The sequence below is a fragment of the Psammomys obesus genome, unplaced genomic scaffold, assembly GCF_907164565.1.
Source record: "Psammomys obesus unplaced genomic scaffold, mPsaObe1.curated_primary_1811, whole genome shotgun sequence".
Taxonomy (NCBI): domain Eukaryota; kingdom Metazoa; phylum Chordata; class Mammalia; order Rodentia; family Muridae; genus Psammomys; species Psammomys obesus.
In genome coordinates this window covers 1385593-1410068 of record NW_026593286.1, presented here as the reverse complement: position 1 = coordinate 1410068, position 24476 = coordinate 1385593, and the positions used below count along the sequence as shown (strand labels likewise).

The following is a 24476-nucleotide window of genomic DNA, read 5'->3' as shown; positions in this document are numbered from 1 at the left end:
AAGCAACAAAAATGAAAACATAAAGGGCTATCTCCACATACACACACTAGTCTATAGCACAGCAAAATATTCTAAACATACGGATTAAAAACAGGAAAAGACTAGCCAACTAGAACAGAGCTTAAGCCACAGAAAATGCTCCTCACATGGTGTGGTGATTTAAAGGGGAATGGCCTCCACAGGCTTATATATTTGAATGCCTGGTCTCCAGTTGGTGGAAGTGTTTGGGAAGGATTAGAAGGTGTGGCCTTCTTGGTGGACGCGTGTCACTGGGGATGGACTTTGGTGAGGTTTCAAAATCTAGTGGCATTTCTAGTTAGTGCGTCTACTGCCAACTTGTGGATAAGGATGCCAGCTCTTGGCTCCAGCACCATGCCTGTCTGCCTGCCGCCACGATCCTCACCATGATGGCCATGGACTCTAACCTTCTGAAACTCTAAGTCCCAAATAAACTCTTCCTTCCGTAAGTTGCTTGGGTCATGGTGTCTCATCACAGCAACTGAAAAGTAACTAATCACCTGGTGATGAAGAGAAGATAAGGCTGACAAACCCTCATCAAGCAAATGTCAGTCACGTGGCGTCAGGAGCAGCTGAACAAATATTAAAGTGCACTTAAGAGCAAAGAACATGACCAGAGATAGGGGAACATGGCAGGACAATAAGAGGTCATCTAATCAAGAAGACAGGACAATTACGAATGTATACATCCCTTCAAATAGGGCTGTGCTACATAAGGTGAAAACTGCCAGAAATGAAAAGGGGAATCCACAAATCCTCAGAGTGGTGACTTAACATCTTCTTTTCCTGATAGTTATCAGTAGAAAACTGAGCAAAAGTCAACAAGACCGTAAGAAAGCACATAGCATGGGCCATAGCACCACCATAGACCACAGAGCACAGCCTTCTTCTATTCAAGAGCCCAGGGCTCGTTCAGCAAGACAGACTGAATCCTGTACCATAAGAAAACCTCATCAAAGCTAAAGAATCAACCAGAAGGTGTGTTCTCTGACTAGAGGAAATCAACCCAAAGATCAATGCCATTGGGATTTTTCTAGACAATCAGAAACTAATACACTCCAAAATAGACCACAGGCCAAATATGGAGTTTTAAGAAAATACATTGAACTGCATGAAAATAAAAAGCAAATTATCAAAATTCATGTGTGAGACCTAGAGCCACACAGAGAGAGAAAGCTTGATGTCATTAGATCAACTCATTAGATATTTGGGGGATGGTGCTATAGTTCAAGAGTAGAGCACATTTACCTAGCATATGACCCTAGGCTCTATCTCCAATACTAATGAAGAGGAAGAGAGGAAAGGGAGTTAAGACGAGACAGACAGACAGAATAGCAAAATAAGTAGATTTTGAACTCATCACAGTAAAGATAAAATGTCCAAACTCCAAGATGAAAAACAGATGATCAAATTGAATCTTAATATGCCCAAATATATTCTGGTTTTAAAAAAAAAAGGTCAGGAAAGTAACATCAAATATCAAATAAATAATATTTCCAAGAGCTGAGCTGAAGAGATGTTACTATCATACAGGGAAGATCTGGGGGGAGAGAAACTGCCCTTGAAATTGAGGAATATGGGCCTGGAGAGATGACTCAGTGGTTTAGAGCACTGGATGCTCTTGTAGAGGACCTGTGTTTGGTTCCTAGCACTCACATGGTGGCTCACAATTTTCTGTTAACTCCAGTTCCAGGGGATCCCACACTATGTTCTGGCCTCCAAGAGCACTGCAAATTACGGTGCATAGATAATCCGTGCAACCAAAATACCCATAAGCATTTCTTCTCCTTCTTCTTCCACCTCCTTCTTCCTCCTTCTTCCTCCTTCTCTTCCTTCTTCTTCTCCTCCTTCTTCTTCTTTGTGAGGAATATGCCATAGTCCTAATTTTGTAAGCACTAAACCAAGAGAAATGAGCATTTTTTTATAGACAGTCTTAGAACAGGGCTGTAGAACATACAAACACAACTGATAAAACCAAAAGGAAAAGCATATAAACCCTTATTTCCTATTTCACTCAGAGCTAACACATCTCTTCCTATAATTAATATCACACCCTAAGCAAGCAAGGATAAAAATATGGAATAAACACACAAACCACCATTTGCTTTAAGTTTACAGAACTCTTCCTGTGGGGGCACAAGACACATAGCTTTTAGCTGCACAACACTTGGCAATCCCCAAATATTCGGAAGCTAAATAAAATCTTTTAGCCAATTGTCAGGTGAAATGAAAAAGTCACAAGGAAACTTGCCATTTTTTAAAAATATTTTTTATTTTTAAATAATTTTATACATTCACTTGTATCCCAGCTGTAGCCCTCTCCCTCTTTCCCTCCCAATCCTCCCCTCCCTCCCTCATCTCCTCCCTGCCCCCTTCCGAGTCCACTAAGAGGGCGTGTCCTCCTCTCTTTCTGTCTGGCCCTAGCTTATCAGGTATCTTCAGGATGGTTGCAATGTCCTTTTCTGTGGCCTAGCAAGGCTGATCCTCCCTCAGGGGGGAAGGGAAGCTCATGAGTTCCTGGCAGAAACAATTCCTGTCCCCCTTACTAGGGAACTCACTTGGATACTGAGCTACCGTGGGCTATGTCTGCAGGGGTTGTAGGTTATATCCATGCATGGGCCTTGGTTGGATAAACAGTCTCATAGAAGACCCCTGTGCTCAGATATATTTGGACCTTGTGGGGCTCCCTGTCTCCTCTAAGATATACAAATTCCTCCTTCCTTCATGATTCCCTACACTCTGCGAAAGGCTTGGTTATGGGTCTCAGCATCTGCTTTGATACACTTCTAGGTAGAGTCTTTCAGCTGTCTTCTGTGGTAGGCTACTGTCCTGTTACTTGTTTTCTCCTATTTCCAATGTCCATCCCCTTTGTCTTTCTAGATGAGGATTGATCATCTTACCCCTGGACCTCTTTCTTGTTTATCTTCTTTAGGTGTACAGATTTTAGTATGTTTATCCTATCTTATAGATCTCTATAAGTGAGTATATACCATGTGTGTCTTTCTGCTTTTGGGATACCTCACTCAGGATGATTTTTTCTAGATCCCACCATTTGCCTGAAAAATTCATGATTTCCTTGTTTTTAATTGCTGAGGAAAACTCGCCATTTTTATTCTAATGAAAATACAGCACAAGTCACCAGTGTTCACAGCACAGCTTGGACCATGGAGCAGGTGATCTGAGGCATGGTACATGTCCATCACTAAGGCAAACTCCAAAATCTGCACAACAAGAGCACACATCCCCCAGGAAGCATCAGGAATGAAATTAATGTAAAATAAAAACTCAACAAAAATGTAACAGAAATAAAAAATAAAAATTATAAATGTTGTTTTTATTTCCTCAGATGTAGAAATAAGATGAAAACCTTACCCAGGCTTTACAAATACATGGCTTGGGCTGAGCACAGAACATTTCTATCTATCCCTATGCCTATGCCTAGGCCTGGAAGCTTCTAGCCTCCATATAACCAAATTTTCTGCAAGGCTGGACCTGCAAGGCTTCAGCTTCCAGCCTCCATCTGGTAACCTAGGCCTAGAATGTTTTCAGCCTCTAAGACTTACTGCTGAATAAGCTCACCCTTTCTAGTTTTTTTCTGAATTTTGGTTCAATGCAGCTGTTCTGGCTCAAACTCTCCAAGCTGACTGATTCAAACTGGTTTCTCTCCACTTCTCACTGAATTGCTCTGTTTGGAAAAACTGCCTCAGAACTCAACGAACTGAACTGCAAGAACTCAACCACACTCAACTGAACTGCACCAAACGGCACCGTACTCCTGAACTCGACTGTACCATCTCCACCAACTCTACACCTCTTTCTGTACTGTGCTCTCCTCCTCCTGACTCTGCGCTGCTCTTAAGCAGCTTCTCTTTCCTGTCCGTTCTCATGAGAGTTGGGTGTATCCTATCTCTGACTCATTCTGTCAAATCTTTCACTTTGCCCCTCAATGAGATGTCATTGCTCGGGATTAAAGGTGTATACTAAAGACTTGTCTGTATTACAGCCAGAAGTGTGTCCTAAAAGCTTGTCTGTATTCCAGCTGGATCACATAGGTCTTTGGCTGTGATCCCTTGCCAGAATGGCCATATTGCTGGGTTAAAATTTCTCTACCAAAAAAAAAAAAAAAAAAAAAAAATCCAACTATACAGACCATGAATCCCCTTATGCCCAAGCAAGGATGGAAGGCCTGCTATACTTGAGGTGACTGTCTTAGACTCTGAAAGCAGCTGACGTGAGGTGAATGGTGAGCACACGGTGCTATCGTGGTGAGAAGGGCAGTGGGTTCCCTCTACCCTCTAGAGGTTATGCAGCAGGTGGATTTCAGCACTTGGGTCTTGGCTGTCAGCAGCAAAGATTGGCTGTGTTTGCTACTATAAAAATGCACACCCCTGGGATTTCCAGAGGGGGTAAGGAGACCTGCCCTGAGTGTGAATGACACCACCCCACAGCTGGAGGTCTGGATGGATTAAAGGAGGAGAGAGAAGGGAGTCCCATCAAGCCTTTCCCTTCTCTGCCCCCTGGGCACATGGGGTCAACAGCTCATTCTGCCATGCCCTCCCAACTGCCACAGCCTGAAGCCTCCGAAACTGTGAGCCAAGGCAAATGTTTCCTCCTTTCAGCACAGTGGTGGAAAACTGGCCAGCAGTCAACTTTTCCAAAGATGAATGCCAAAGAGCTTGTCCAGGCCAGTGAGAAGGTTCAAGTTAAATCAAAAGGTAAGTGGCAGGGCAGCTTCCTCCAAATTCTCCCTGGACTTCAACACAGAACACCCTGGGGTCCCAGAAGCAGGGGGGCCAGAGTCTCCGGTTGGAAAAAAAAAAAAAAGAATGCTAAGGTTTTCATGCACATCCAGGGCAACTGCACCTGCCAAGCCCACAGCTCACGGTGAGATGCTTTACTCCAAGGACCTCGCAAACAGCTCAAGATTTCAGCTTCATCCCTGCTGCTCCACCCCAGCCACTTCCCTGCTCAGAGAGCTGCCTGGTGCCTGGCCCTGGTTTGGCTCCAGGTGAAGCATTTCTGTGGCGGCCAGCAGAGACTCTACACAAGCTCCAGGACCTTAGTGGAGTCAATGAGACTATGTGATGCTGTGGGTCAGACTGGTCCTGGGGTAAGGTATCAGGGAGCAGAGATCTCTGGCAGCCTGAGAGTGGGTACTATGTGAAACAGGGTTGTAGACACCTGCTGTGGGCTTTTGCATCCCTGAGATGAGGCCAGCTTGGTTCACAACAAGGTAAAGTGGCCTTGAAGTACCTGCAGTTTTTAGAAGCTCAGCTTAATTGGAAACAAATTTTCATGATACTAGTTGCCTTCTGGGAAAATCAGCTTCAGAAATGCAAAACCAGGAGGCCAACAAGGGCCTAGGAACAGCCGCCTCTGGGCATAACGTGAACATTTTCTGCAGAGGAGCCAAAGGAGACAATTCTCAGCATTTAAAACAAACTGTGCTGATGGCTGATATTTCTTGAAAGATACAGGCTGCTGAGACACAGAGGACGAATCAAGCAGCTGGCACAGGCTCCCTCGGGGCTCATCTGAGGGACAAGGAACAGCCCCAGGCGCACTGCCAGGGCTCTGAGGGAAAATTCCTGTCCTCAAGGGAACTAAGGAGGGGAGCTGAGGGTATGCTCTGAAAAGCAAAGAGAGCATCAGATGCTGATGGAGAGGGGAGCTCCCCCGTGCCTGGAATCCCAGAGAGGCAGGGTGTTGGGGTACTGGTGGGGAAGCTCCTGATTCCACAGGACAAATTAGAAAATTCCAGTGCAGGGTTCTGAGAGAATGAGTTGCTGCGGTCAAGTGAGATACCTACACGCACACTTGGGTTTGTGTGTGTGGGGGATCAGCTGCTGAAAATGAAAGTGGGGCCCTTAATGCTCACAAGAGGAACCCCAAACTGCAAAGGCCTCACTACAGTCAGAAAAGGAAAATGTCACGTCTCACCTCCAGCCAGAGCCAAGAAGAAAGGACGCCCAGCCAACCCTTGATGCAGAGCCTGTGCCCTGCAGAGACTAAGGACGGCCCCTCGGATCACAGGACAGGAGGCCTCCAGGCCTCCAGTGTAGAGCTGAACACCTACAGGACATGGGCCAAGGTCCCTTCAGCCCTGGCTGGGACAGGAGAACAGCTCCTGAGAGCAGACTGGGAGAACTTTGGTTTGAGATCTGCACAGCTTCAGAAAGAGAGGGCTGGGCCTTGTGGAGATGCCCATCGATGAGGATTTAGTCTTTGTGGTCCTCGGGCTGCATATGGGACTTCGTTAGAGAACCACCAGGACAGACAGCCTTCAAACAGCAAGGGTTGGAGTCTAGGATAGATGGACAGCCCCTTCTAATTTAAAGCCTAGAACCCAGAGTGCCCATTGCTCCCCAGAAGCAATGAAGTGACTGTTCTGCAGCTGGGGCCACAACCTCTACCATCCCGATAAGCATGGAATCCATGGCCCAGCTCATCTTAACCCATCTCTCCCATAGAGACACTGGTCCTGTCCTCATCTCTACGTCAGGCACCAGAGGGTCCCATGGGCTGTAGAACAGACTCCAGGAAGAAGATCCTGTCTGTCCCCCTGTTCTAGAAAGGAAGGCAGACATGCCCTACGCCTGCCCACTTAGGTGTCTTCAGTCCCAGGTCTCCTCCATCGAGGAAGTGATGTTAGACCCCACCTAGTGTTATCAACACAGCCTGACCCCAGACGGGAGTCACGTCCATGCAAAGTGCACTTAGAGAGCCCCCTTCTGAGCTTCAGGTCTGTGGCGAGAGGCTGTCCCCTTTGCTGAAGCGACTTTTTCCCAACTCAAGCAGAAGCAGCTTGCTGTAACTCAGGATAGTGCACTATGAGCAGCGTGTTTAATTTAAATAGCTGGTGTGTTTGGCACCTGAGGTTTTCCCTCCTGACAGGCCGTGTAGCTACAGTTATCGTTATCGATAACAAATTCACCAAAAACCTACAGAATCCACAGCCAGAATTTGAATTTTTCTTTGACTTGTGTTGCTGTTACACAAGTGACACATAGTATCTAGAGTGGAGACAGGGAGAATCCAGCAGCAGGATGGGGCTCTGGGGGAAGGGTCATATACGTGTGGGTCTGTTAGGACACTGACATGCCCTTTCTGATTTCCAGACGTTCTAAGTGTTGTTACTGTAGGCTCCCACTGACCAGGAGTCCCATCTCTGCCCCCCCTCATAAGCCAACAGCGGTGTGCCACCATTCCTGGTGGCTGTTCTCAGGAAGACCCCGTGTCCAGGTCATCAGGTCTGCTTTACCTGTTCACCTTGTTCATCTCCATGTGTGTGTAATGGAGGACACTGTTTCTCGCTGGCCTTAAGCTGTGACGGCCCTTCACCTGAAGGTCCCGACACGCAGTCCCTGAGGTATGTTGGCAAGTTCACAGCACGGCTCCAGCTAGGTCAGAAGGGGAGGGGCATGGAACTCTGACACAGTATATTATCTCAAAGTCAAACACACACACACACACAGACAGAGACAAAGAGAACACAAAGAAACAGATTCTTTAAATGCAAGCCACAGGGGCAGGAGAGATGGCTCAGCATCTAAGAGCACTTGCAGTTCTTTCAGAGGACCCTAACCTATGTTAGACAGCTGTGAGCAGCCTACACCTCCAGCTCCGGGGATCTGATGTCCCTGTCCTCCAAGGACACATGCATTCATGAGCACACACTCAAACACACGCACACACAATCAGAAGTAAAGATGAATGTATTTGTTTTATGCACATTTGTATAAAAGCACTGTGCAGCATTGGGCATGTATGTGCAGGTCCCTGGAGGAGTGACAGGCAGTGGCGAGCCATCCCATGTGAGTATTGGGTACTAAACTCAGGTCCTCCACGAGAACAGCATGTGTTCTTAACCGCTGAGCTACCTCTCCAGTTCTCCTAATTAAAAAGTGCAAACAGCAGAAACTACCTGTGAAGTTAAACCCGTGTCAGGTTTAACACAGAGAGACTGCAAAATAGTATAAGTGATAAATACGTTCAAATAATAGAAGAAAGCTTCGATGAAATTAGAAAATACACGTGTGAAGATGGTGTCTTATCAAGTAGATGATACCAATAAAAAGATTTTTTTAAATTAAGCTGGAGGGGGATGACTCCATTGGTAAGGCATTTGGCACGCAAGTGTGAGGAACTGAGTTTGATCCTCGGAACCCACATAAAAAACTGGACACGGAGGCCCACAGTTGAAATCCCAACAATAGTAAGTCAGGAGGCGGGAACGGGTGGATCCCTGAGCCACCAGCAAGCTGGCCTAGCTGATGTGGTGACACTCCAGGCGAGAGAGAGGCCGTGTCTCCAAGATTGGGGGGCCTGCCTCTCACCACCACAAACACACACGTGTGCTCCTCCACCCCTGATAAACATGTATGCTCACCCACCAGCTTGCTCTGTGACCTCCACAAACACACGTAGATGTGCACCAAGCCACACACAAACGTGCATGTGCACGCGCGCATACATGCACAGACACAGAAATCCTAGCAATAAGAAGTAAAAAAAAAAAAAAAAAAAAAAAAAAACACAAACTAAAATAAAAACTTGAATGGAAGCTCAACTGTTTCGAGAGGAAAGGGTAACCTGAAAGAATGGAAGAATTAGACCAATAAACAAACACTAAGGGGTCCAAAGGACAAAGGAGATGAGGCACAACAAGGTGAAAGAGCTGGGGGAGCATGAAGTGTGGCCATTGATAATGTTGCCTGTGCATATTTGTATAATGGGGGTTGGGCAACAGAAAAACGTTTGAAGCAGCAATGGTTGAAAGCCTCCTAAATGTATCAGAGAGCACCAGTCTAATCCCAGCGGCTGCCGACTTTCACCACAGGGGGCAAACAGGCCATGACTGAGTAGCACTGCTGCTGGCTGTCCTGGACGGTGACTCTGGCCAGAGCTGTTTCCATAAGGAGACATTCCTGTAGCAGAGCGGGAGAATGGAAGCATCACCTTGGGTGGAGACACAGCCCAGGTGTGCCGGGTGACAGCAGGAACTCACCGCTGAGATTCTGAGTAACCTGAGCCCAGACCACAACTGCCTGTTTCCTGCTCACTCCCAGGACCAGGCTCATCCAGCCTCTGCAGACCCTGTTCATAAAGGTAGGTCCAGACCTCCCTCCTGCCCTGGAGACTTAAGGTCTGAGTTCTCTCTCGGGCCTGCAGATGTCCTGGGGATCACAAATACCAGGACAAACGCTTGACATCTCTACCACCATTTTACATCTGTCTGCTTTGCTGCTCAGATGCTGGCTCAACTGTGCACACAGATACATTAAGCATGCAGGGGGTGTTCATGCCAAGCCAGCCATTCTCCTACTCAAGGCTGAGGACAACAAGGGCCCCTCCTCACCCTCAGCCTGCCCATGCCACTTGGTGCTGGTGGTCCTCAGCCTTTCGCTGACCCAGTCACCTTTCCACCTTGCCTGAGGTTGGTCTGGGCTCCAGCACACCACACAGGAGACAACTCAGGTTCCACAGCGGGCCTCACCCATACGGCTACCAGAAGGGGAGGCAGAGATAGAGGGCAGGCTCAGTGTGTGGCTCTTCGCTCCTGTGCCCACTCTGCTGGCCTTCAAGAATATGGATGATTCCAGGATAAGCGCACCAAGATACAAGAGGATGGCAAGCAAGTCAGTGTGGAGCCTTTGAGAACCTGCAGCTGACCACCGGTGCCACTGTGCTGCTGGGGAGCGCAGGACAGCCTTCCTGTGGTCTGGAAGGGGCTTGAGGGACTGTCATGAGCAATGGCGTGGGCGGCAGCACGTGCCAGAGTACAGCTGCAGAGGGGATCAGGAAGTAGCCGGGGGAGGCTGGACACCTGCCTCTCTCCCACAGACAAGCTTCTCTGTCTGAGCAGCCTGCTATCCTCAGGACAAGCTCGCACTGCTTGGACTGGCCCGAGAAGGGTCTCTGACCTGACCACTGTCCGCTCGTACCTGCCAGACTCTGCTCTCCCTTCCATGAATCCTGCATCACAGCCTAAACAATTAAGAAAAAGTTTTATGTTGGGAAGAAGGAAAATAAAATCTATATAACTTATTTCTACACATGCAAAAGTATGTATGAACAGAATTTTCTAGGCTCCCTGATCCCTGTAAAAGAAAATATTTGTTTAAAGAATATTCCCTAATTGTGTCTCAGTCTTGTGGCTATTGTCAAGTGAGTACTATCTGTTTATTTTTCTTTTAAATTATAAGAAATTTTGCTTTCAATACTGAATTTTTTTTGGAACAAATTGTAGTGAAGTTAACAAACATTTGAGTTCTGTGATCCACCAAGAGGACTTTGGCATGAAAACTATATGCCCCTTCTTTTCAACGTTCAGAGCAATATGGATGTTTCCAGAATATACGAGAGGCTTTAAGGCTTTTGCTTGAAAATATAACTGAATAACTATATGAATATAAATGGATAATTGTGTGTTTCTATTAAAGACAAATTCAAGAGAAATCTATTTTTTATTAAAAATTCTGCCACTAACATGTCTGGTGATAAGTTGATTCCTTCCACGGCTCTCGAAAAACAATAAAGTGTTTTATGTTACATTTTTCTTAAAATGGAAGAAAAAATAAACAAGCCTAGCGAATAGACAATTGAGAAACAAGTTTCAATATGAGAATAGGACTGGATTCAGCCAACTGTGGCCCCAAGTTCAAAAAACCAAAGGGTGAAGTTGACTGTGGCTAACCAACCATATTTGATGTGGACATCGGAAAAGTACTTACAGCAGAGAGTTGCAAATGGCTTATCCTGGTGACCTTTGATGATGCCTCATAGAGCTGAATTGGAGGCATTTAGGCATTCAGGCAGTGATGGGAAGAGGTCATCCCACAGTGGGGAGAGAGCTAACTCTCACCATCACCTGGCCAGCTTCAGGGTGAGCTCAGGTTATAGAGGGCAGCTCCACTGATGGACAGGGAGGATCTTAGGCCCAGGAATGAGGGTGTGGATGGAGACTCAGACTACAGCTCACAGGAAGCAAGAAGAGGGCCTAGGAAGGGCAGCCTGGGGCTTGGGGAGGCAAGTGGGCTCTGGGATCTGTGTGTTAAAATGCTGCTGCTGCTGCTGCTGTGCCAGGACCAGTTGTTATAGGTAGGAAACATCTGTAGAGAGCTCTAATGGCCCAGGGTCAGAGGACACTTCCTTAAGTCTAGAAGCTCATGTCATCAGGTCATGAGGCTAAGGTTTCCTTCCATTCACAGGCCTTTCTGTCTGGTCATATGTATGCTTAATCAATGAAGATTAAGTTAGACTAGAAGTTAGTACTTCTTTCGTTACTGGGAGTCTGAATGGATGGACAAAGGCAGATGAGATTCAAGAAGTTCTCTTGCCTGGCCCAGGTCATCTGATTGCAGCCTGGTGATGCTGCCCAGGCCCTAATGCTTCCCAGGTCAAAGCTGGACTCAAAGGAGATGGTCAGCACTCGGGCGCTCTCTAAGACATAGGTACCTAGAAATCCAGATTTTTCAGAAGCCTTGAATTTGAAACACCTGTAGGCATATAACCATGGGAACTACCAAGTGGCTTAGAGACAAGTGTCAGGTCTTGCCTGGAGGTTGCTGGGAAGGACAGTAGCTCTGCCAACCTGGCACACACCAGAGGTATCTGTGGTTGCAGCAAACCAAAGGCTCTGTTCTCTTGGCTTCCACTGGCCCTGTCTGGATGCTTCTGGAAGCCTGCAAGGAAGGCCAGAGAGGAGGCCTGAGTACCACTGACAAGAGGGGAGGGATGCTGGCCAGTTTAAAAAGGGAAAAAGATGATCTGGAAATGTTTAGAAGGAAGAGGAGTAATTATACCTGTTATATGTATATTCAAAAAGCTTGGCAGCTTGGAAAATAGGGCCCAGAGCTGCCATTTCTTCCCATTTCCTGTAATTTCTCCTCCTATTGTCCAGGGCTCCCTGAGCCAGCTCGCCCTTCTCCCAGATGGTCCCTTCTCCTTGACAGCTGCTGGTTCCTTAGCAGCCCCACCAGAACTCACTTTAGTCCAAGGAGACTAGTGAAAAGGAGTGGCTCCTATCTTAGGAAGCACTGGGCACGGACATCAGGGGTGACCAGGGTCACTGTATTGGCCACAGAGACTTGACAACGGGCAGTGGCAGTTGTGTAGCTGTGTGGGGAACACTGAGGGCAGGGGTGTCTGCCACATGAAATCTAGGGCTGTGGGAAAACAGAGCAAGTGTAGCTCATGTTGCGTATCCAGGTCCAATGCGTTGTGTGGACCTTGAGATCCTCTTCACCCAGGGCTCATCTCCAGGTTGAGCAGCCTGGACATCCAGATCTCCTTGGGGTCTGTCCTCAGACTGCACAGCCCACAGGTCTCAGGACTCTGAAAGCGCTGTGTGAGAACAAGATTCCTCTGACAGCAGCAAAATCCCCTGGAGAGATGGCCTGGAACTGAACTCCGACAGACACCCATGCTGCAGAGACTCTCCCCTGGCAGCAACCAATGTTCGGGCACTGGCTGTTCATCCTTAGGACTGCCCCCCTGTCCCCGCACCCAGGGCGGCAATATGACTCATGAGGCCTTTAAAAGAAATGAATCTGGAGAATGGTCCTGAATGGGAGCCCTGTGCCTGAGTACCACAGCTGTGCCAGCTGACGGGTAGTGGGTACTGTGATAGGGTGTAACAGCACTCACTACTGGGCCAGCCTTTTCACCTCCCACTGCTATTCTAAGAGCTTAGATACAAGATGTGGGAGCACCAAGGAGGCAGGGATATCCTTGTCCATCCCAAGACACAGTGTACAGAACACAGAACAGGCAGCATATCCACATTTGGTGTCTACAGAAGTCACACAGGACCTCTGAGAAGCTGGGGTTATCTAAGAATGCTGGAGTTCCCTTCTTTGTGGCTGCGGCACAAAGGAATTACTCCTGTCTTGTGACAAGAGTGAGCTCAGGGCCTGAAGGTTGGCTGTGGTGTTGATCAGTAAGACTTTTCTCCCTTAATCTGCCCAACCCAGTGTGGATTTTCGACTCTCATTTCTCATAAGGAAAGAGTACTTCTTTCATTACCTGGGTTTCATCAGTAACAGGGCCTTGGGGCAGCCATTCTCTCCAGTCTGGTTATTGAGAAAGTGAGGGAGCTCAATCAGCAAGCAGATCAAAAGGTTGAGGACACAATGATCCTTGACAAAATAACTGTTTTGACAGAGGGCTTGTGGAAATGAGGTAACCTCACCAGGCGATTAAGGGCAGGTGCACAAATCTGGCCGTAACTCCACACCTGGGGGGCACAAACCAGCTGTGACCAGCCATTTCCGTTGTAACCACCCCTGTATCAGTTCCCAAATGAGAGGGTCCTTCAAGACGGTGCTTTTAATTCCACTTGCCAGCTCCTACCCATAATGAAGTTTTCTCCATCTCTGCCGCACCCCTTGCCTCTCTGCTGTTCCGCTGTGCTTCAAGCAACATAAGCCTGGTCCTGAAGGACAGAGCCAGACAGACCTATGGGCCTGCATGCAGGGAACGCCAAACACGTGGACTCCCTTTGCCTTTTATAGGCAAAGATAGCTCCAATTTGATGCTCACCTTGCATTTTCCTGCTCCGGGCTGTGGGCAGAGTGGGGAAAGCTAGGGATGTCTAGGATGGAGGATCCCAACATTTGGATCTTAGCATCTACTGGGCTGTGCCCCTGCAGTAGCCCTAGGCTCCACAGGAGGTGGATATGACCACACTGGACGGAGGAGGGAAGCCAGCACATCTTTGTCCTTAGTGTTGCATTGGCTCATACAGTCCTGGCTCCCAGGTGTCATCATTTCATTTCTTGCCACTGACCTGCTGGCTGAGGTCCCCACACTCACATCCTACTAGACTATGTCCTGGCCCTGGGCCCTCAGTCCATTCACTCTGCCACAAGACTACTGAGTTTGGTAGGAACACAGGAGTTCTCTGCCTTCAACTCATGTAGCAGGAGAGAAAGATCCTACTGCTGCTGCTCCACTCCTTCTAGGAAAACGCAGGTTTAAAAGGAAGACTTGTTTGACTGGCTTCCTGTAAGAAAAATATTAAAAAACTCAGTCAAGGCCAGCAGCTCATGCGTGCCAGCGGCACTCTGCCTTGATGACCCCTTGCCACTGCCACTTGGGGTAAGCCTACCCTGGAGATATCTGGACCTGGGGTGTCAGGTAAGAGTCCCAGAGAGAACAGGACACACAACAGAGTCCAGGGCCATGCAGCTGAAAAGAGCACTTGCTCTCAAACTCTGGACAGATTCTGGGTTTGCCTTCCAGATGAGCCTGCTTCCAAAGAAAACAACAAACCAAACCAAACCAAACCAAACCAAACCAAACCAAACCAAACCAAACAATGAAAAGACCCGAGGGCCGAAGCCCTGGGAGAAGCGCAGCCCCTGGGTCTGGCTTCCTATTAGATGTAAAGCCCAGGGTGACTCAGGCTTTCTCTCTTCACCCAGCTCTGAGCTGTTTCCTTCCTAGGCCTCGGTGTAGGGGTTAGGTGCAGCTCCATCCTGCCCACCACACTGCAGCCCCAACCTTGTAGATCTGCCCCAGGGCAGGTCTGTCTCCTGGGCGTCAGCACACACTGCTGACAGCCAATCCAGAAGTCCTTTCTGGTAAACAGAACACAGGATGTTTCCAAGCAGTTAGGAGCCGAAAGGCTTCAGAGGAGGGGCCCATGTAAAGCAGTGTTCAATCCTGGAGCACCGCATAACCCTACACTTAATATTAAAGCGTGGCCTGACTCCAGGTCTTGGGCCTCCCGGTACCCTTCATCCTGCAAGTGGCCGCCTAGTCACATGCTGCCCTCAGTGCACTGCTTTGCCTGTGAGCGGCTATTTGCCATTGTCTCCATGGCTGTGTGGTGGGTTGCAGTTGGCAGCAGTCTGATGCCTGGGGAGCATGCCAGCTGCCCTCAGGCTGGGCCTTGCTCTACTGGAGACGGAGAAAGCCATGAGGTTGTTACATCCATGAGAACTTTCTTTTCAACAGAAAACACACAGAACCAGTGTTGAGATACTGGCTCCTGATCCTCAGAGCTCTGAGGCTGCCAATGTGGGCTATGCAAAGAGCATGGTTTTATTTCAGCTCTGATCTGTTTTAAATTGTGGTAAGGATTTTTGTGAAACTAACGAGGCAGCACACTGAAACCAGATCAGAGCATCTACCAGTCTCCTCTGCAGGCCTGAAACCTGGAGGAGCCTGGGAAAGGGTCATCTTCCTTTGCCTCCCAACAGGGCACACAGGAAATGGGCAGGTGGACTTCTGTGGCAACCTAAGTCACAGGGTAACATACTCAGGGAGCAGAGTCACCAGGGAAAGAATCGAGCCGGTGGGCTCTGAGGGGCTGGGCCCGTGCTGGGCTGACACGCTTGCCGACATGGCTGAGGTCCGTGGACAACGGCCCAGCACCCACTGCTGAGGACGCTGCATGTCTGCTGCTCTGCAGGGTTTCAGTGGCAGCAGCTCAGTCTAACCATGGGCAGTAGGTACAGCCAAGGCAAAGATGCTTGTCCTCTTTAACCCTCCCTGGGGTTCGTATGCTACCCAGACCACAACGCTCCAGGGCTGGCCCATTTCAGAAGAAGGCAGCAGGGCAAGGGAGGCAGGCGGCAACAGCGGTAAGGCTCAACAGACTTTTCTGGAAGATCAAAGTGTTCTCTTCTGTACTAATACTGCCTTCCGTACTGTCTCACACTGACACTACCTCTCATGTGCTGTGCACACCTGAATGGGTACCAGTGCTACTAGGGAACTGAGTGCTAAATGTCAGTAAGTTTTAATTAAGTCACATGTAAATCACATGTGCTGCAAGCAGCCACAGCAGGGGTCTCAGTACAAACTCACAGCTTCGGACAACTTAAAGGAGCTCCTGAAGAGCGAGCGGATGGATCAACACTAGCTCATCAGGACTCTTTCCCTCTAGGTTCCAATACAGGTGAGCAGAAAAATTCAATTTTTTTTTTCCACTTGGGACTGGCACCCTAATTTTTAGTAATAGCATCTGATCTTGTATCTGTACCCATATTTTATACTCAGCTTGCTCTTCAGAGATAGGAGCAAGGAGGCTCCGAGGATGGCCAGGAAGTGAGCCTGCTCTAGAAGTCACTGTTCTGAGGGTCTATGGTGATTCTTCTTTCCCTTTAATGTGCACTGTTAAATGAAGAACAAATGCCCCAGGAAAATGCTCAACACTGTGTGAATGACCCAGACTGCAGGGAGGGGATGAAGGCTGCAGGGCTGAGCTCGCCAGCAGGCATGTGTGTGCCATGCAGACACAGGAGGGGGGCTAGAGAGCCAGCTTTATTTCATGAAGCTAAGAGGGCTCAAGGAAACAGCACTGGGACATGGGCTCCAGTGGGAGCTGGCCTTTCAGAGCACACCAGCTGCACTTAGTTTCCCCCAGATGATTCCAAAACAAAACTAGAAGGTTCCAGAACCTTTTCAATGGAAGTTGATTCTTTCAACTCTAAGCACAGAGCAGACTGATTTTGCTAGACCATTTCTTCTGGCAATTTCTTGATCATCTGTTTCTTTCCTGTTGTCTTGTAAAGGTCAGGAGTTCATAGAGTTGGGTAGAACAGACATCTTCATGGTTGTGACACACCTGGGCAGAGGGGATCATTCACTTCAGCCAGATCCACTTGTCACCCACCTCGGCATTGAACCCAGGGGCATACTTGCGGCCTGGCAGCTGTGGGGGAAGACAACAAAACACTGTTTAGAGTAAAGACCACTTTCCCAACCCCCGGAGTTGATTAGTTATTGCCACGTAGTCCCCAGGGAAGCACCTGAGAATAGGGATCCACCATAATGAAGCAGCCTTGCCCACAGAAGCCCTTTCCAGGACAAAGATTCCCTAGCATTGTCAGTGATGTCATTAAAGGGATGGACAGGAGGGACAAGAAATTGGTAGCACTCAGTAAGAACTGACAGAGGGAACTGGGTCTAGGAAATGTCTTTTTCTCAAGCCCTGACTGCCTGTTTGACTGCTGTGAATGGAGACATCATGTTAGCTTTGGGAACCAGTGATGAAATCATTACTAAGAGGCCACGGTCTGAGATCTTTGGCTTCTGTGACAATATTGAATCCTCATCAGGACTCCTCCTGGTTATCCTGCTGCTGCCCTGTGTCATGGAGATCCTGCAGCTTTGGAACAGCAGGACTGGGCCTTTCACAAATGCTAGACAATCACAGATGGTATAGATTTTGGGGTGGGCCAATTCAGAACCCTGGATCTGGGCCTGGATGGTAGCTGAGCTGGTCAGCCATCAACTCTCCCTTATCACACTACCGGGGCAAGCTCTCCAGCACTGCTCTGGCTAAGCCACCCAGTGCAGCCATCAGCAGGAGGCAGGGGCAGCTCTCCTGCTCAAGCACACAGCCAGCTCTACTGTGCTGCCCAGTCGAGGTTTGGGGACTCCTCTTCCAAGCGCTGCAGCCTGTGTGGGGCTGGGCCAGTTCACCCGCTCTCACACCCTCGGGGCTGCCTCACCAGTGCCTTTGCCATCAGGGCCACTACACCATACTGCCCACTTTCCAGAGTGCTACAGCCAGGAGAGGGCAGGGCCAGCTTCCCACTTGCATGGCCCCAGGGCCAGCTCTTCTGACCGCCACAGGTGATGAGGGGCAAGGGGGGCGAGGCATTACCTCCTTACTCATGCCACCTCATGGCAGATGAGTGGCAGCAGGTCTCCCAAGACCAATGACTCACTGCGATGAACAAGTAAGGATGTGTGGACAGAGGGATATACTGTGGGACACACTGTGACAGCCGACTGCTTCCACGAAGACATATTTTCTAGGCTTTTTTTGTCATTGTTTATTTTCTTGGGGGGGAGGTTTCAAGCGTAGTGAAGTGTGCCTATGAGGGGATGGGGAGGTGAGTGGGACTGGGCTGCATGATGTGAAACTCACAAAGAATCAATAAAAAGCTTAAAAAGAAGTTGCTGATTTACTCACGAATTTCCTACACTTACTAACTGATGCTAGAATGGCACCGACTGGATCACTGATACTCAAAACATTCAAGGAACCTCTTTTTTTGCTATCTTAGCTAATATTAATGTATTAGTATTTTAGGAACTTAAGTAAAACCTTGAGAAGTTTTTCAGGCAATGGCTTATTCTGAAATATTGATGTGAACTTTGAATCTTGGAGTTTTTTCAGAGCTCATTACTGTAAATACTTCAGCTCATCCTTGCGAGTTTCAGTAGTTTGTGGTGTAGAAATCATGTATTCAGAGATGTATACTGTAGTATCCTGTTTTGTACTAACTTTATTTTTCCCTTTTTAGAAAAAGAAAAAAAAAAAAAAAGAAAGAAAGAAAGAAAAAAAAGAGACCATGGTCAGCAGGATCTTGGCTTGGAAGAAAATGTAAGGGGAGAATGTGAACTTAACTGGGAAGTGTGGGCAGGTAAGGGAGACAGCACAGGGCTGGGGTGAAGATGGACGAGGTTAGGCCTTGGGAAGCCACAGAAATGCCCTGGCCTGAAGGAACACTGACAGGAAGCTACTCTGGAAGTAAGAAAGCCATGGGAGAGGACCTGGAGCTGTCACTGAGAGCTGAAAGGATCCAGACCTCAGCCTGCCTCTGCCAGCAGCTCTGCCCTTCCCCAGCTAGATGGCGCAGACAAGAACCCAGGTACTAACAGCCACAGAGCTCAGAAAGAACTATAGACAGGCAAAGGGCATGACAGGGACCTGCTTAGGGTAACAAGAGGAGGATGCTCCACACAGCCACAAGAGCAGCCTATCAGCACAGGGGATACATGAGGACAGGCCAAGGCTGGGAGCACCCCTCTCCTACCCACTATTTCCCCAGAGCTAGCAGCAAGCTTTCCTGCAGAGAAGGTAGTGTGGGGAGAAGACCCAGCAGAACAGCCGCTCCAACTGCTTCTTCTCACATGTTGAACAATCTACACAATTATGTCTGACGAGCAGAACACATAAACCCTTTAGAGGATTATCTGAGTAGGTTTGTATTACATCAGTGGCCAGTTAGCTGGCATACCCTGAGATTTTCAACCACCATGGTTCCAAATTTTAAACTAGAGTAAGTAAAAACTACTTAGACCATCAACCTGCTAAACCTCACCAATGCCTTCAGCAGGCTGAAGACCATCAACCTGCTGAACCTCACCAATGCCTACTAACTGATTCACAAAATCCATTCTCTGGAATTCTTGGGGGCATTTAATTGGCCTATAAAATCCAGTTAGGGGTGCTCTGCTCTCAATTTCTGGGAGAAGGCACAGCACTTGAACATATACAAAAGCACCCCTAAGTTCCCAGTATCTAATTGTGTACTCATCTGTGGGCTGGAAGGCCCTGGCAGCAGGAGACAGAAGCTCTGCAGGATGTGCAGGTACTTTTCATACAGAGTTAGTCACATGGCTTGAGCACACAGCTATTCTATCCACAGAGCAAGAATCTGCACCTGTCTCCCACCTCTGGAGCGTGTCCTGGGTCTAAGTCCCTAGATACCTCATTCTACCCAATCCAGTCTGAGGGTAGAGCTGTGCACTGCCAAGCCCTGCTGTTTCCAGCCCCCAACTCCTTAAAATGCTTCCCCTCGATATGTGCTTAGGATAAACTAGAAACAGAACTGCTTGCTGAAGCAAATCAGCCTGAACAGCAGGTGTAGACAGCAACAACCCCTCCCCCCCCCCCACCATGGGTTTAACTTGACAGTGTGGAAGAGCTGGTCTGGATTACTCTGCTGAGACTTAGGCATGGGAGCCAACTCAGCAGTGCCTCCCTTCAAAAAATCTAACTACATTCTTCGTCTCCTAGGGCCTCCACAAGGATCAGCAAACTGGCTTCACTTCAGCCCCAGCTCACTGACTGTCCTGCAAACAATGCACCATCCTACCCACTGTGTGCAAGTTGGCTATGTTGGCTTCACCCTGGTCAGGTGGGAGCTTGAGAGGCAGTGGCAATATGTCATCTTGTGTATACCAAGTGAACCTAGTTCTGGATTCATGTGACATAAAGGAATGGGGCTCTGAGAGCTGTAAATGGTGCCTCTCTCTGCACGTCACAGCCAGCTTGAGTGGACACTTCCATCTTAAGGCAGGCTAGCAGTGGAAAAGTCCGTCCCTGACCATATACTGGACTTGGGTCAAGGTGTAACACAGTAGCCTCCAGTACTAGAGCCTGACAACCTGACACCTGCTATCAACTAATAGCAGCTTCCCAACATGGCTTGCTACTGCGCCTGGCCTCTCCCCTCCAGCCAGAAGAAGCACTAAGAACTGGAAAGCTGAGTCCCATGTCCTCTCTGATTCTGAAGAGGCCACAGTATGCGGTAAGGTAGGGATGTAGGGTCTAGGCAGAGAAAGTGCTCCAGAATTTGTTACAGGACCACTGGTCTTTGGCTGAACACCTGGTGACATCCTACAAGGCTGGACCAACAGCCTCCAGGAGCTGTAAGCAGAATGAATCCACAGCTACTCACTGAAGGCTGTGGGTCAGATGGGTGCCCATCAGCCCCTCCACACACATGAGCACGAGAGCGATCTCAGGCCGTAACGGCCCCCCAAACAGGCTATACTAGAGGCATTGGAAAGCTGGAATTCATGCCTAATGCTGATGTGCATGTAACTGCACTGCAGCCAGAAAGCTTCTAACACTTGTCTCAGAATAGAACAAAATCTAGCATTCCAGACCATAAAACTCACAATGTATTGCAGCCAGTGATAAAAATCCAGACACGTGCAAGTGGAAAATATGACCCTCAACCAGAGGGAAAATCAGGCTGACTCAGAAATGCCGAAAATGATGCATTAGTGAAGAGTGATGTTAGAGCATCTGTTAGGAAAGTGCTCGATATGTTCTGAGAACAAAATGACAGATGACAGAAATAAGGGAGAAATGGAAAACACAAAGGACCAGGCAGAAATAACGAGTTTAAAAATAAGATTCCTGAAGTACAGTTCTATTGGATGGGTGTGGGGGTTCATGCAAATGTGCTATGTGGGGCTCCTGCTGTGAGGCTATGAATGACCCATCCTTGGTACTCACTGCCCTGCCCAGGCAAGACCATCCCTTCCCTGTCAATGGCTGGATGCAAAGGAGTAGTGCCAGTATGTTTTGTGGCTACAAGCTTCTCCCAGAGGTACCCTCTCTAGCCTGGATCACATCACCTGGATCTATCCTTCCTGCTTCCTCCTAATACATTGCTTCAATACTTCCTTGTCTTCAGTTTCTTTGAAGAGCACAGTGGAATGACAGGACATTTCTTAACAGCATAGAAAAGAGTAGTGAACACGAGAACGTAACAGAATTGACTCAAAGTGAGGCAGAAAGAAAAAGGGCAAAACAGTTCCAGTGACCCATGAAAACTTCTATCTAGTGCATGTGTAAATAGATCTCCCAAACTGTCAAGGAAAATGGCTGAACCTTTTCCAAAAGCTTTGAAAGGTACAGCTACCACACCTAGAAACTCAGTGAACCTCTGCAAGATACAGACAGAAACCAGCACCCAGAGGCACATCACAACAAAACCCAGAAAGTAAGCAGTAAAAAGGTTGCAGAAATCCTGAAAGCAGCAGAGATAAAAGGGTTTTGGGACACCAAGACCAAAGACAAGAGTGGTTGGACCTCTCATTAGAAACAATGCAGGCACAAGGCACAGAGACTACTGCTGTAAGAGTGGTCAAGCTAGAATCCTGCATCAACTGAAAATACCTCTCAGACTGAGTTGAAATAAATTTTTTAAAAAAGAAAAAGAGCAATTGAAATTTGTCACCATTGGATCCATATGTAAAAACGGTTATGTTAGTCAGGCAAAACCTGGGTCCAAAGTCATGGAGTGCACCCAGCATGACAGCCCAGGAAGAAAACAGAACTACATCCTTAAACGATACTAGTTCATGGTCCAATGGCTTCTAGAAGCACCATGCAGGAAATCACTCCTCTCCCTTTTAAAAAACTTTTATTTCTAATTGGCTTACAAAATAGGAGGTTTGGTACACACGTGCAGGCGCGCGCGCGCACACACACACACACACACACACACACACACACACACACACACACACACAGTTTTTGTTAACTCTCCCATCCCACACCCTTATCTTCCCTATCCTGGCTAAACACAATCTATGCCCAGCATTATCCTCTACTTTCATATCACCCATGTTCTACCAGGCACCCTCCTTAAGGGGTCCCCTGATGGCCTCTTTCTAATTCTTGGCTTCTATATATGCTCCAAGTAAGCTCACAGATCTAAAGAGTCTAAGCTGGATCCACATATGAGCGAAAACATGTGGCATTTGTCTTTTTTTGACCTAAGGTCATCTCTATTTTCTAGTTCTATCCATTTACCTGCAAAATAATTTTTCCCACAGCTGAGTATAATTCCATTTTATAACATACCATTTCCTGACTTTATGAAAAGAGCAGCAACAAACACTGATGGGACAGTGTCTCTGTAGCAGGAATCACGTCCTTGGGGCCTGTGCCCATGGTGGTCGAGCTGGGTCAGACGGCAGGTCCACATGCTGCTTTCCGTGGAACCTTCACAGACTCCACAGTGAGGCACCACTCCACACTCCCACCAACAGCGAGCAAGAGCTCTTCTTTCCCCATAACCCCAACAGCATCTGCTGCCATTTGATTTCTGGATAATAGTCATTCTGATTAGGGTGAGATGGAATTTCAAAGTGGTGTTAGTTTGCATTTCCCTGGTGGCTAAATTATGTTGAATACTTTCTAAAGTATTTATTAGCCATTAATATTTCTTATTCTGAGACTTCTCTATTCAGTTCCAAAGCCCATTTTTAAATCGAATGGTTTCTTGAAGTTTCTTTTCTTTCCTTCTTTTACAGTTCTTTGCACGACCTAAATGTTAGCCCTTTATCATATGTACAGTTGCCAGGTATTTTCTTTTTTTTAAATGATTTATTTAATTTTTATTTTATGTGCATTAGTATGAAGGTGTCAGATTCCTTGAAATTGGCGTTATAGACAGTTGTGGGCTGCCATGTGGGTGCTGGGAATTGAACCCAGGTACATTTGGAAGAGCAGCCAGCGCTCTTCACCACTGAGCCATCTCTCCAGCCCAGATATTTTCTACTTTTCCACAGGTTGTTTCTTAAAAAAAAAAAAAAAAAAAAAAAAAAAAATCTAATGGCAAATGCAAAATCTCTCCTTATAAGCCATTGGTCATAGAGGCCCCAATATAGATTCTCAGCATTCTTTCTTGGTAAATGATAAGACACCATGTACCTTAGTTACAAGATACAGAGGAATCAAGCCGGTTGTTTCTTCCCTGCTAGAAAGCTCTCACAGTGCTTACAAGGTGCTATGCAGGCTAAAGAGTGAGAAGGGCATCAGTCATCTTACCCAGCTGTGGACCCGACAAACTAGAAAGCCGTTCTGTGAGACAAGACGTACCTCAAGTGCAACGGTGACACTACTATCATGGGTAAGCAACAACTCCTGTATTAGATCTAGGCCTGCTTCACAGGAGGCAATACATGCCTGTCATACAAACCTCTGCTCCCAGACTATGGCGGGGACTAAGTCTGAGGGGAACTTACTACTGTTGTCTAATATCAGACCAAACTGCCTTCTAAATACTTCAGATTTATACTCACAAATAAACGCCACTATCGACTCATTCTCTATCAGTGAATAGCAATGAATGCAGAGAGTCATGGCTGCTCAAGGTACTAAACACAAATGATAGTTGAGTGCTCATTCCTAAAAAGGGCATTTATACTTCTCCTCTAAGCCTTAGTTAGACAACACCATGGAAGAGGGAACCCAGAGAATGTAAAGTAGAAGGAAAGAAAAAGGGGCTGCAAAAAAGTTATCTTCAGGGCTTGACTGCCACCAAAAACATCATCTCACAGCACCTGTGGTTGTCTACACTTTGCCTGTATGAGAGAAAGCCTGTCAATAGTCAACCACAGACACGGGAGGGACTCATGGGACCCCATCCAGCTTCTGAACTTTTGGCTACCGACAGATTCTGGAAGTTACTGTCTTTGGGTATGTACCCAATGGTGATAGTTACATGGTCCCACAGATACCACCTTTAAAATTTGTGAGACCCATTTCACTTGACAAGGCCCCTCTGAAGGGAGCTGCTAACAGACGTCAAAGATTTTGCTGGAGACAAACTGCTCTGTGTACAGAGGCCATGTATGCAGAGATAACCTCCAGCTCTCCATAGCCAGACCTGTGGCGTCATGCAGAATTAAGTGATGAAAGAAGTACTGATAAGCATGCGTGCAGATGGGAGGCTGAAGTTTAATATATGCTTACAGTTGTATTTGGGTGTCAGGTCAAAGAGTGGAAGTGCGATAATTAATCTGGATTGGGAATGACCTAGAAGACAATAGTTTACATTGTTGGGTGTACCCCTTTTCAGAGACATGGAGAGCATAAGGGTTCTGATCTGTAAGTGGACTGATCCCAGGATAGATACATAGTATGGTTAAGATGCTTGGTAGGTGGTAAGAAGGAAGAGTTGGGG

General features: G+C 47.5%; 1 protein-coding gene across 1 annotated transcript in view; it reads right to left on the bottom strand.

Moving 5' to 3' along the window:
- Nucleotides 1-16271: 16271 nt before the first annotated feature.
- The window catches only part of Ndufa10 (NADH:ubiquinone oxidoreductase subunit A10), a 32723-nt gene continuing 24518 nt past the window's right edge, over nt 16272-24476 (bottom strand). The window contains exon 10 of the mRNA XM_055616846.1: nt 16272-16681. Coding sequence (XP_055472821.1) covers nt 16613-16681 — 69 coding nt within the window. The 3' untranslated portion in view covers nt 16272-16612. The remainder of the gene's footprint in view (nt 16682-24476) is intronic.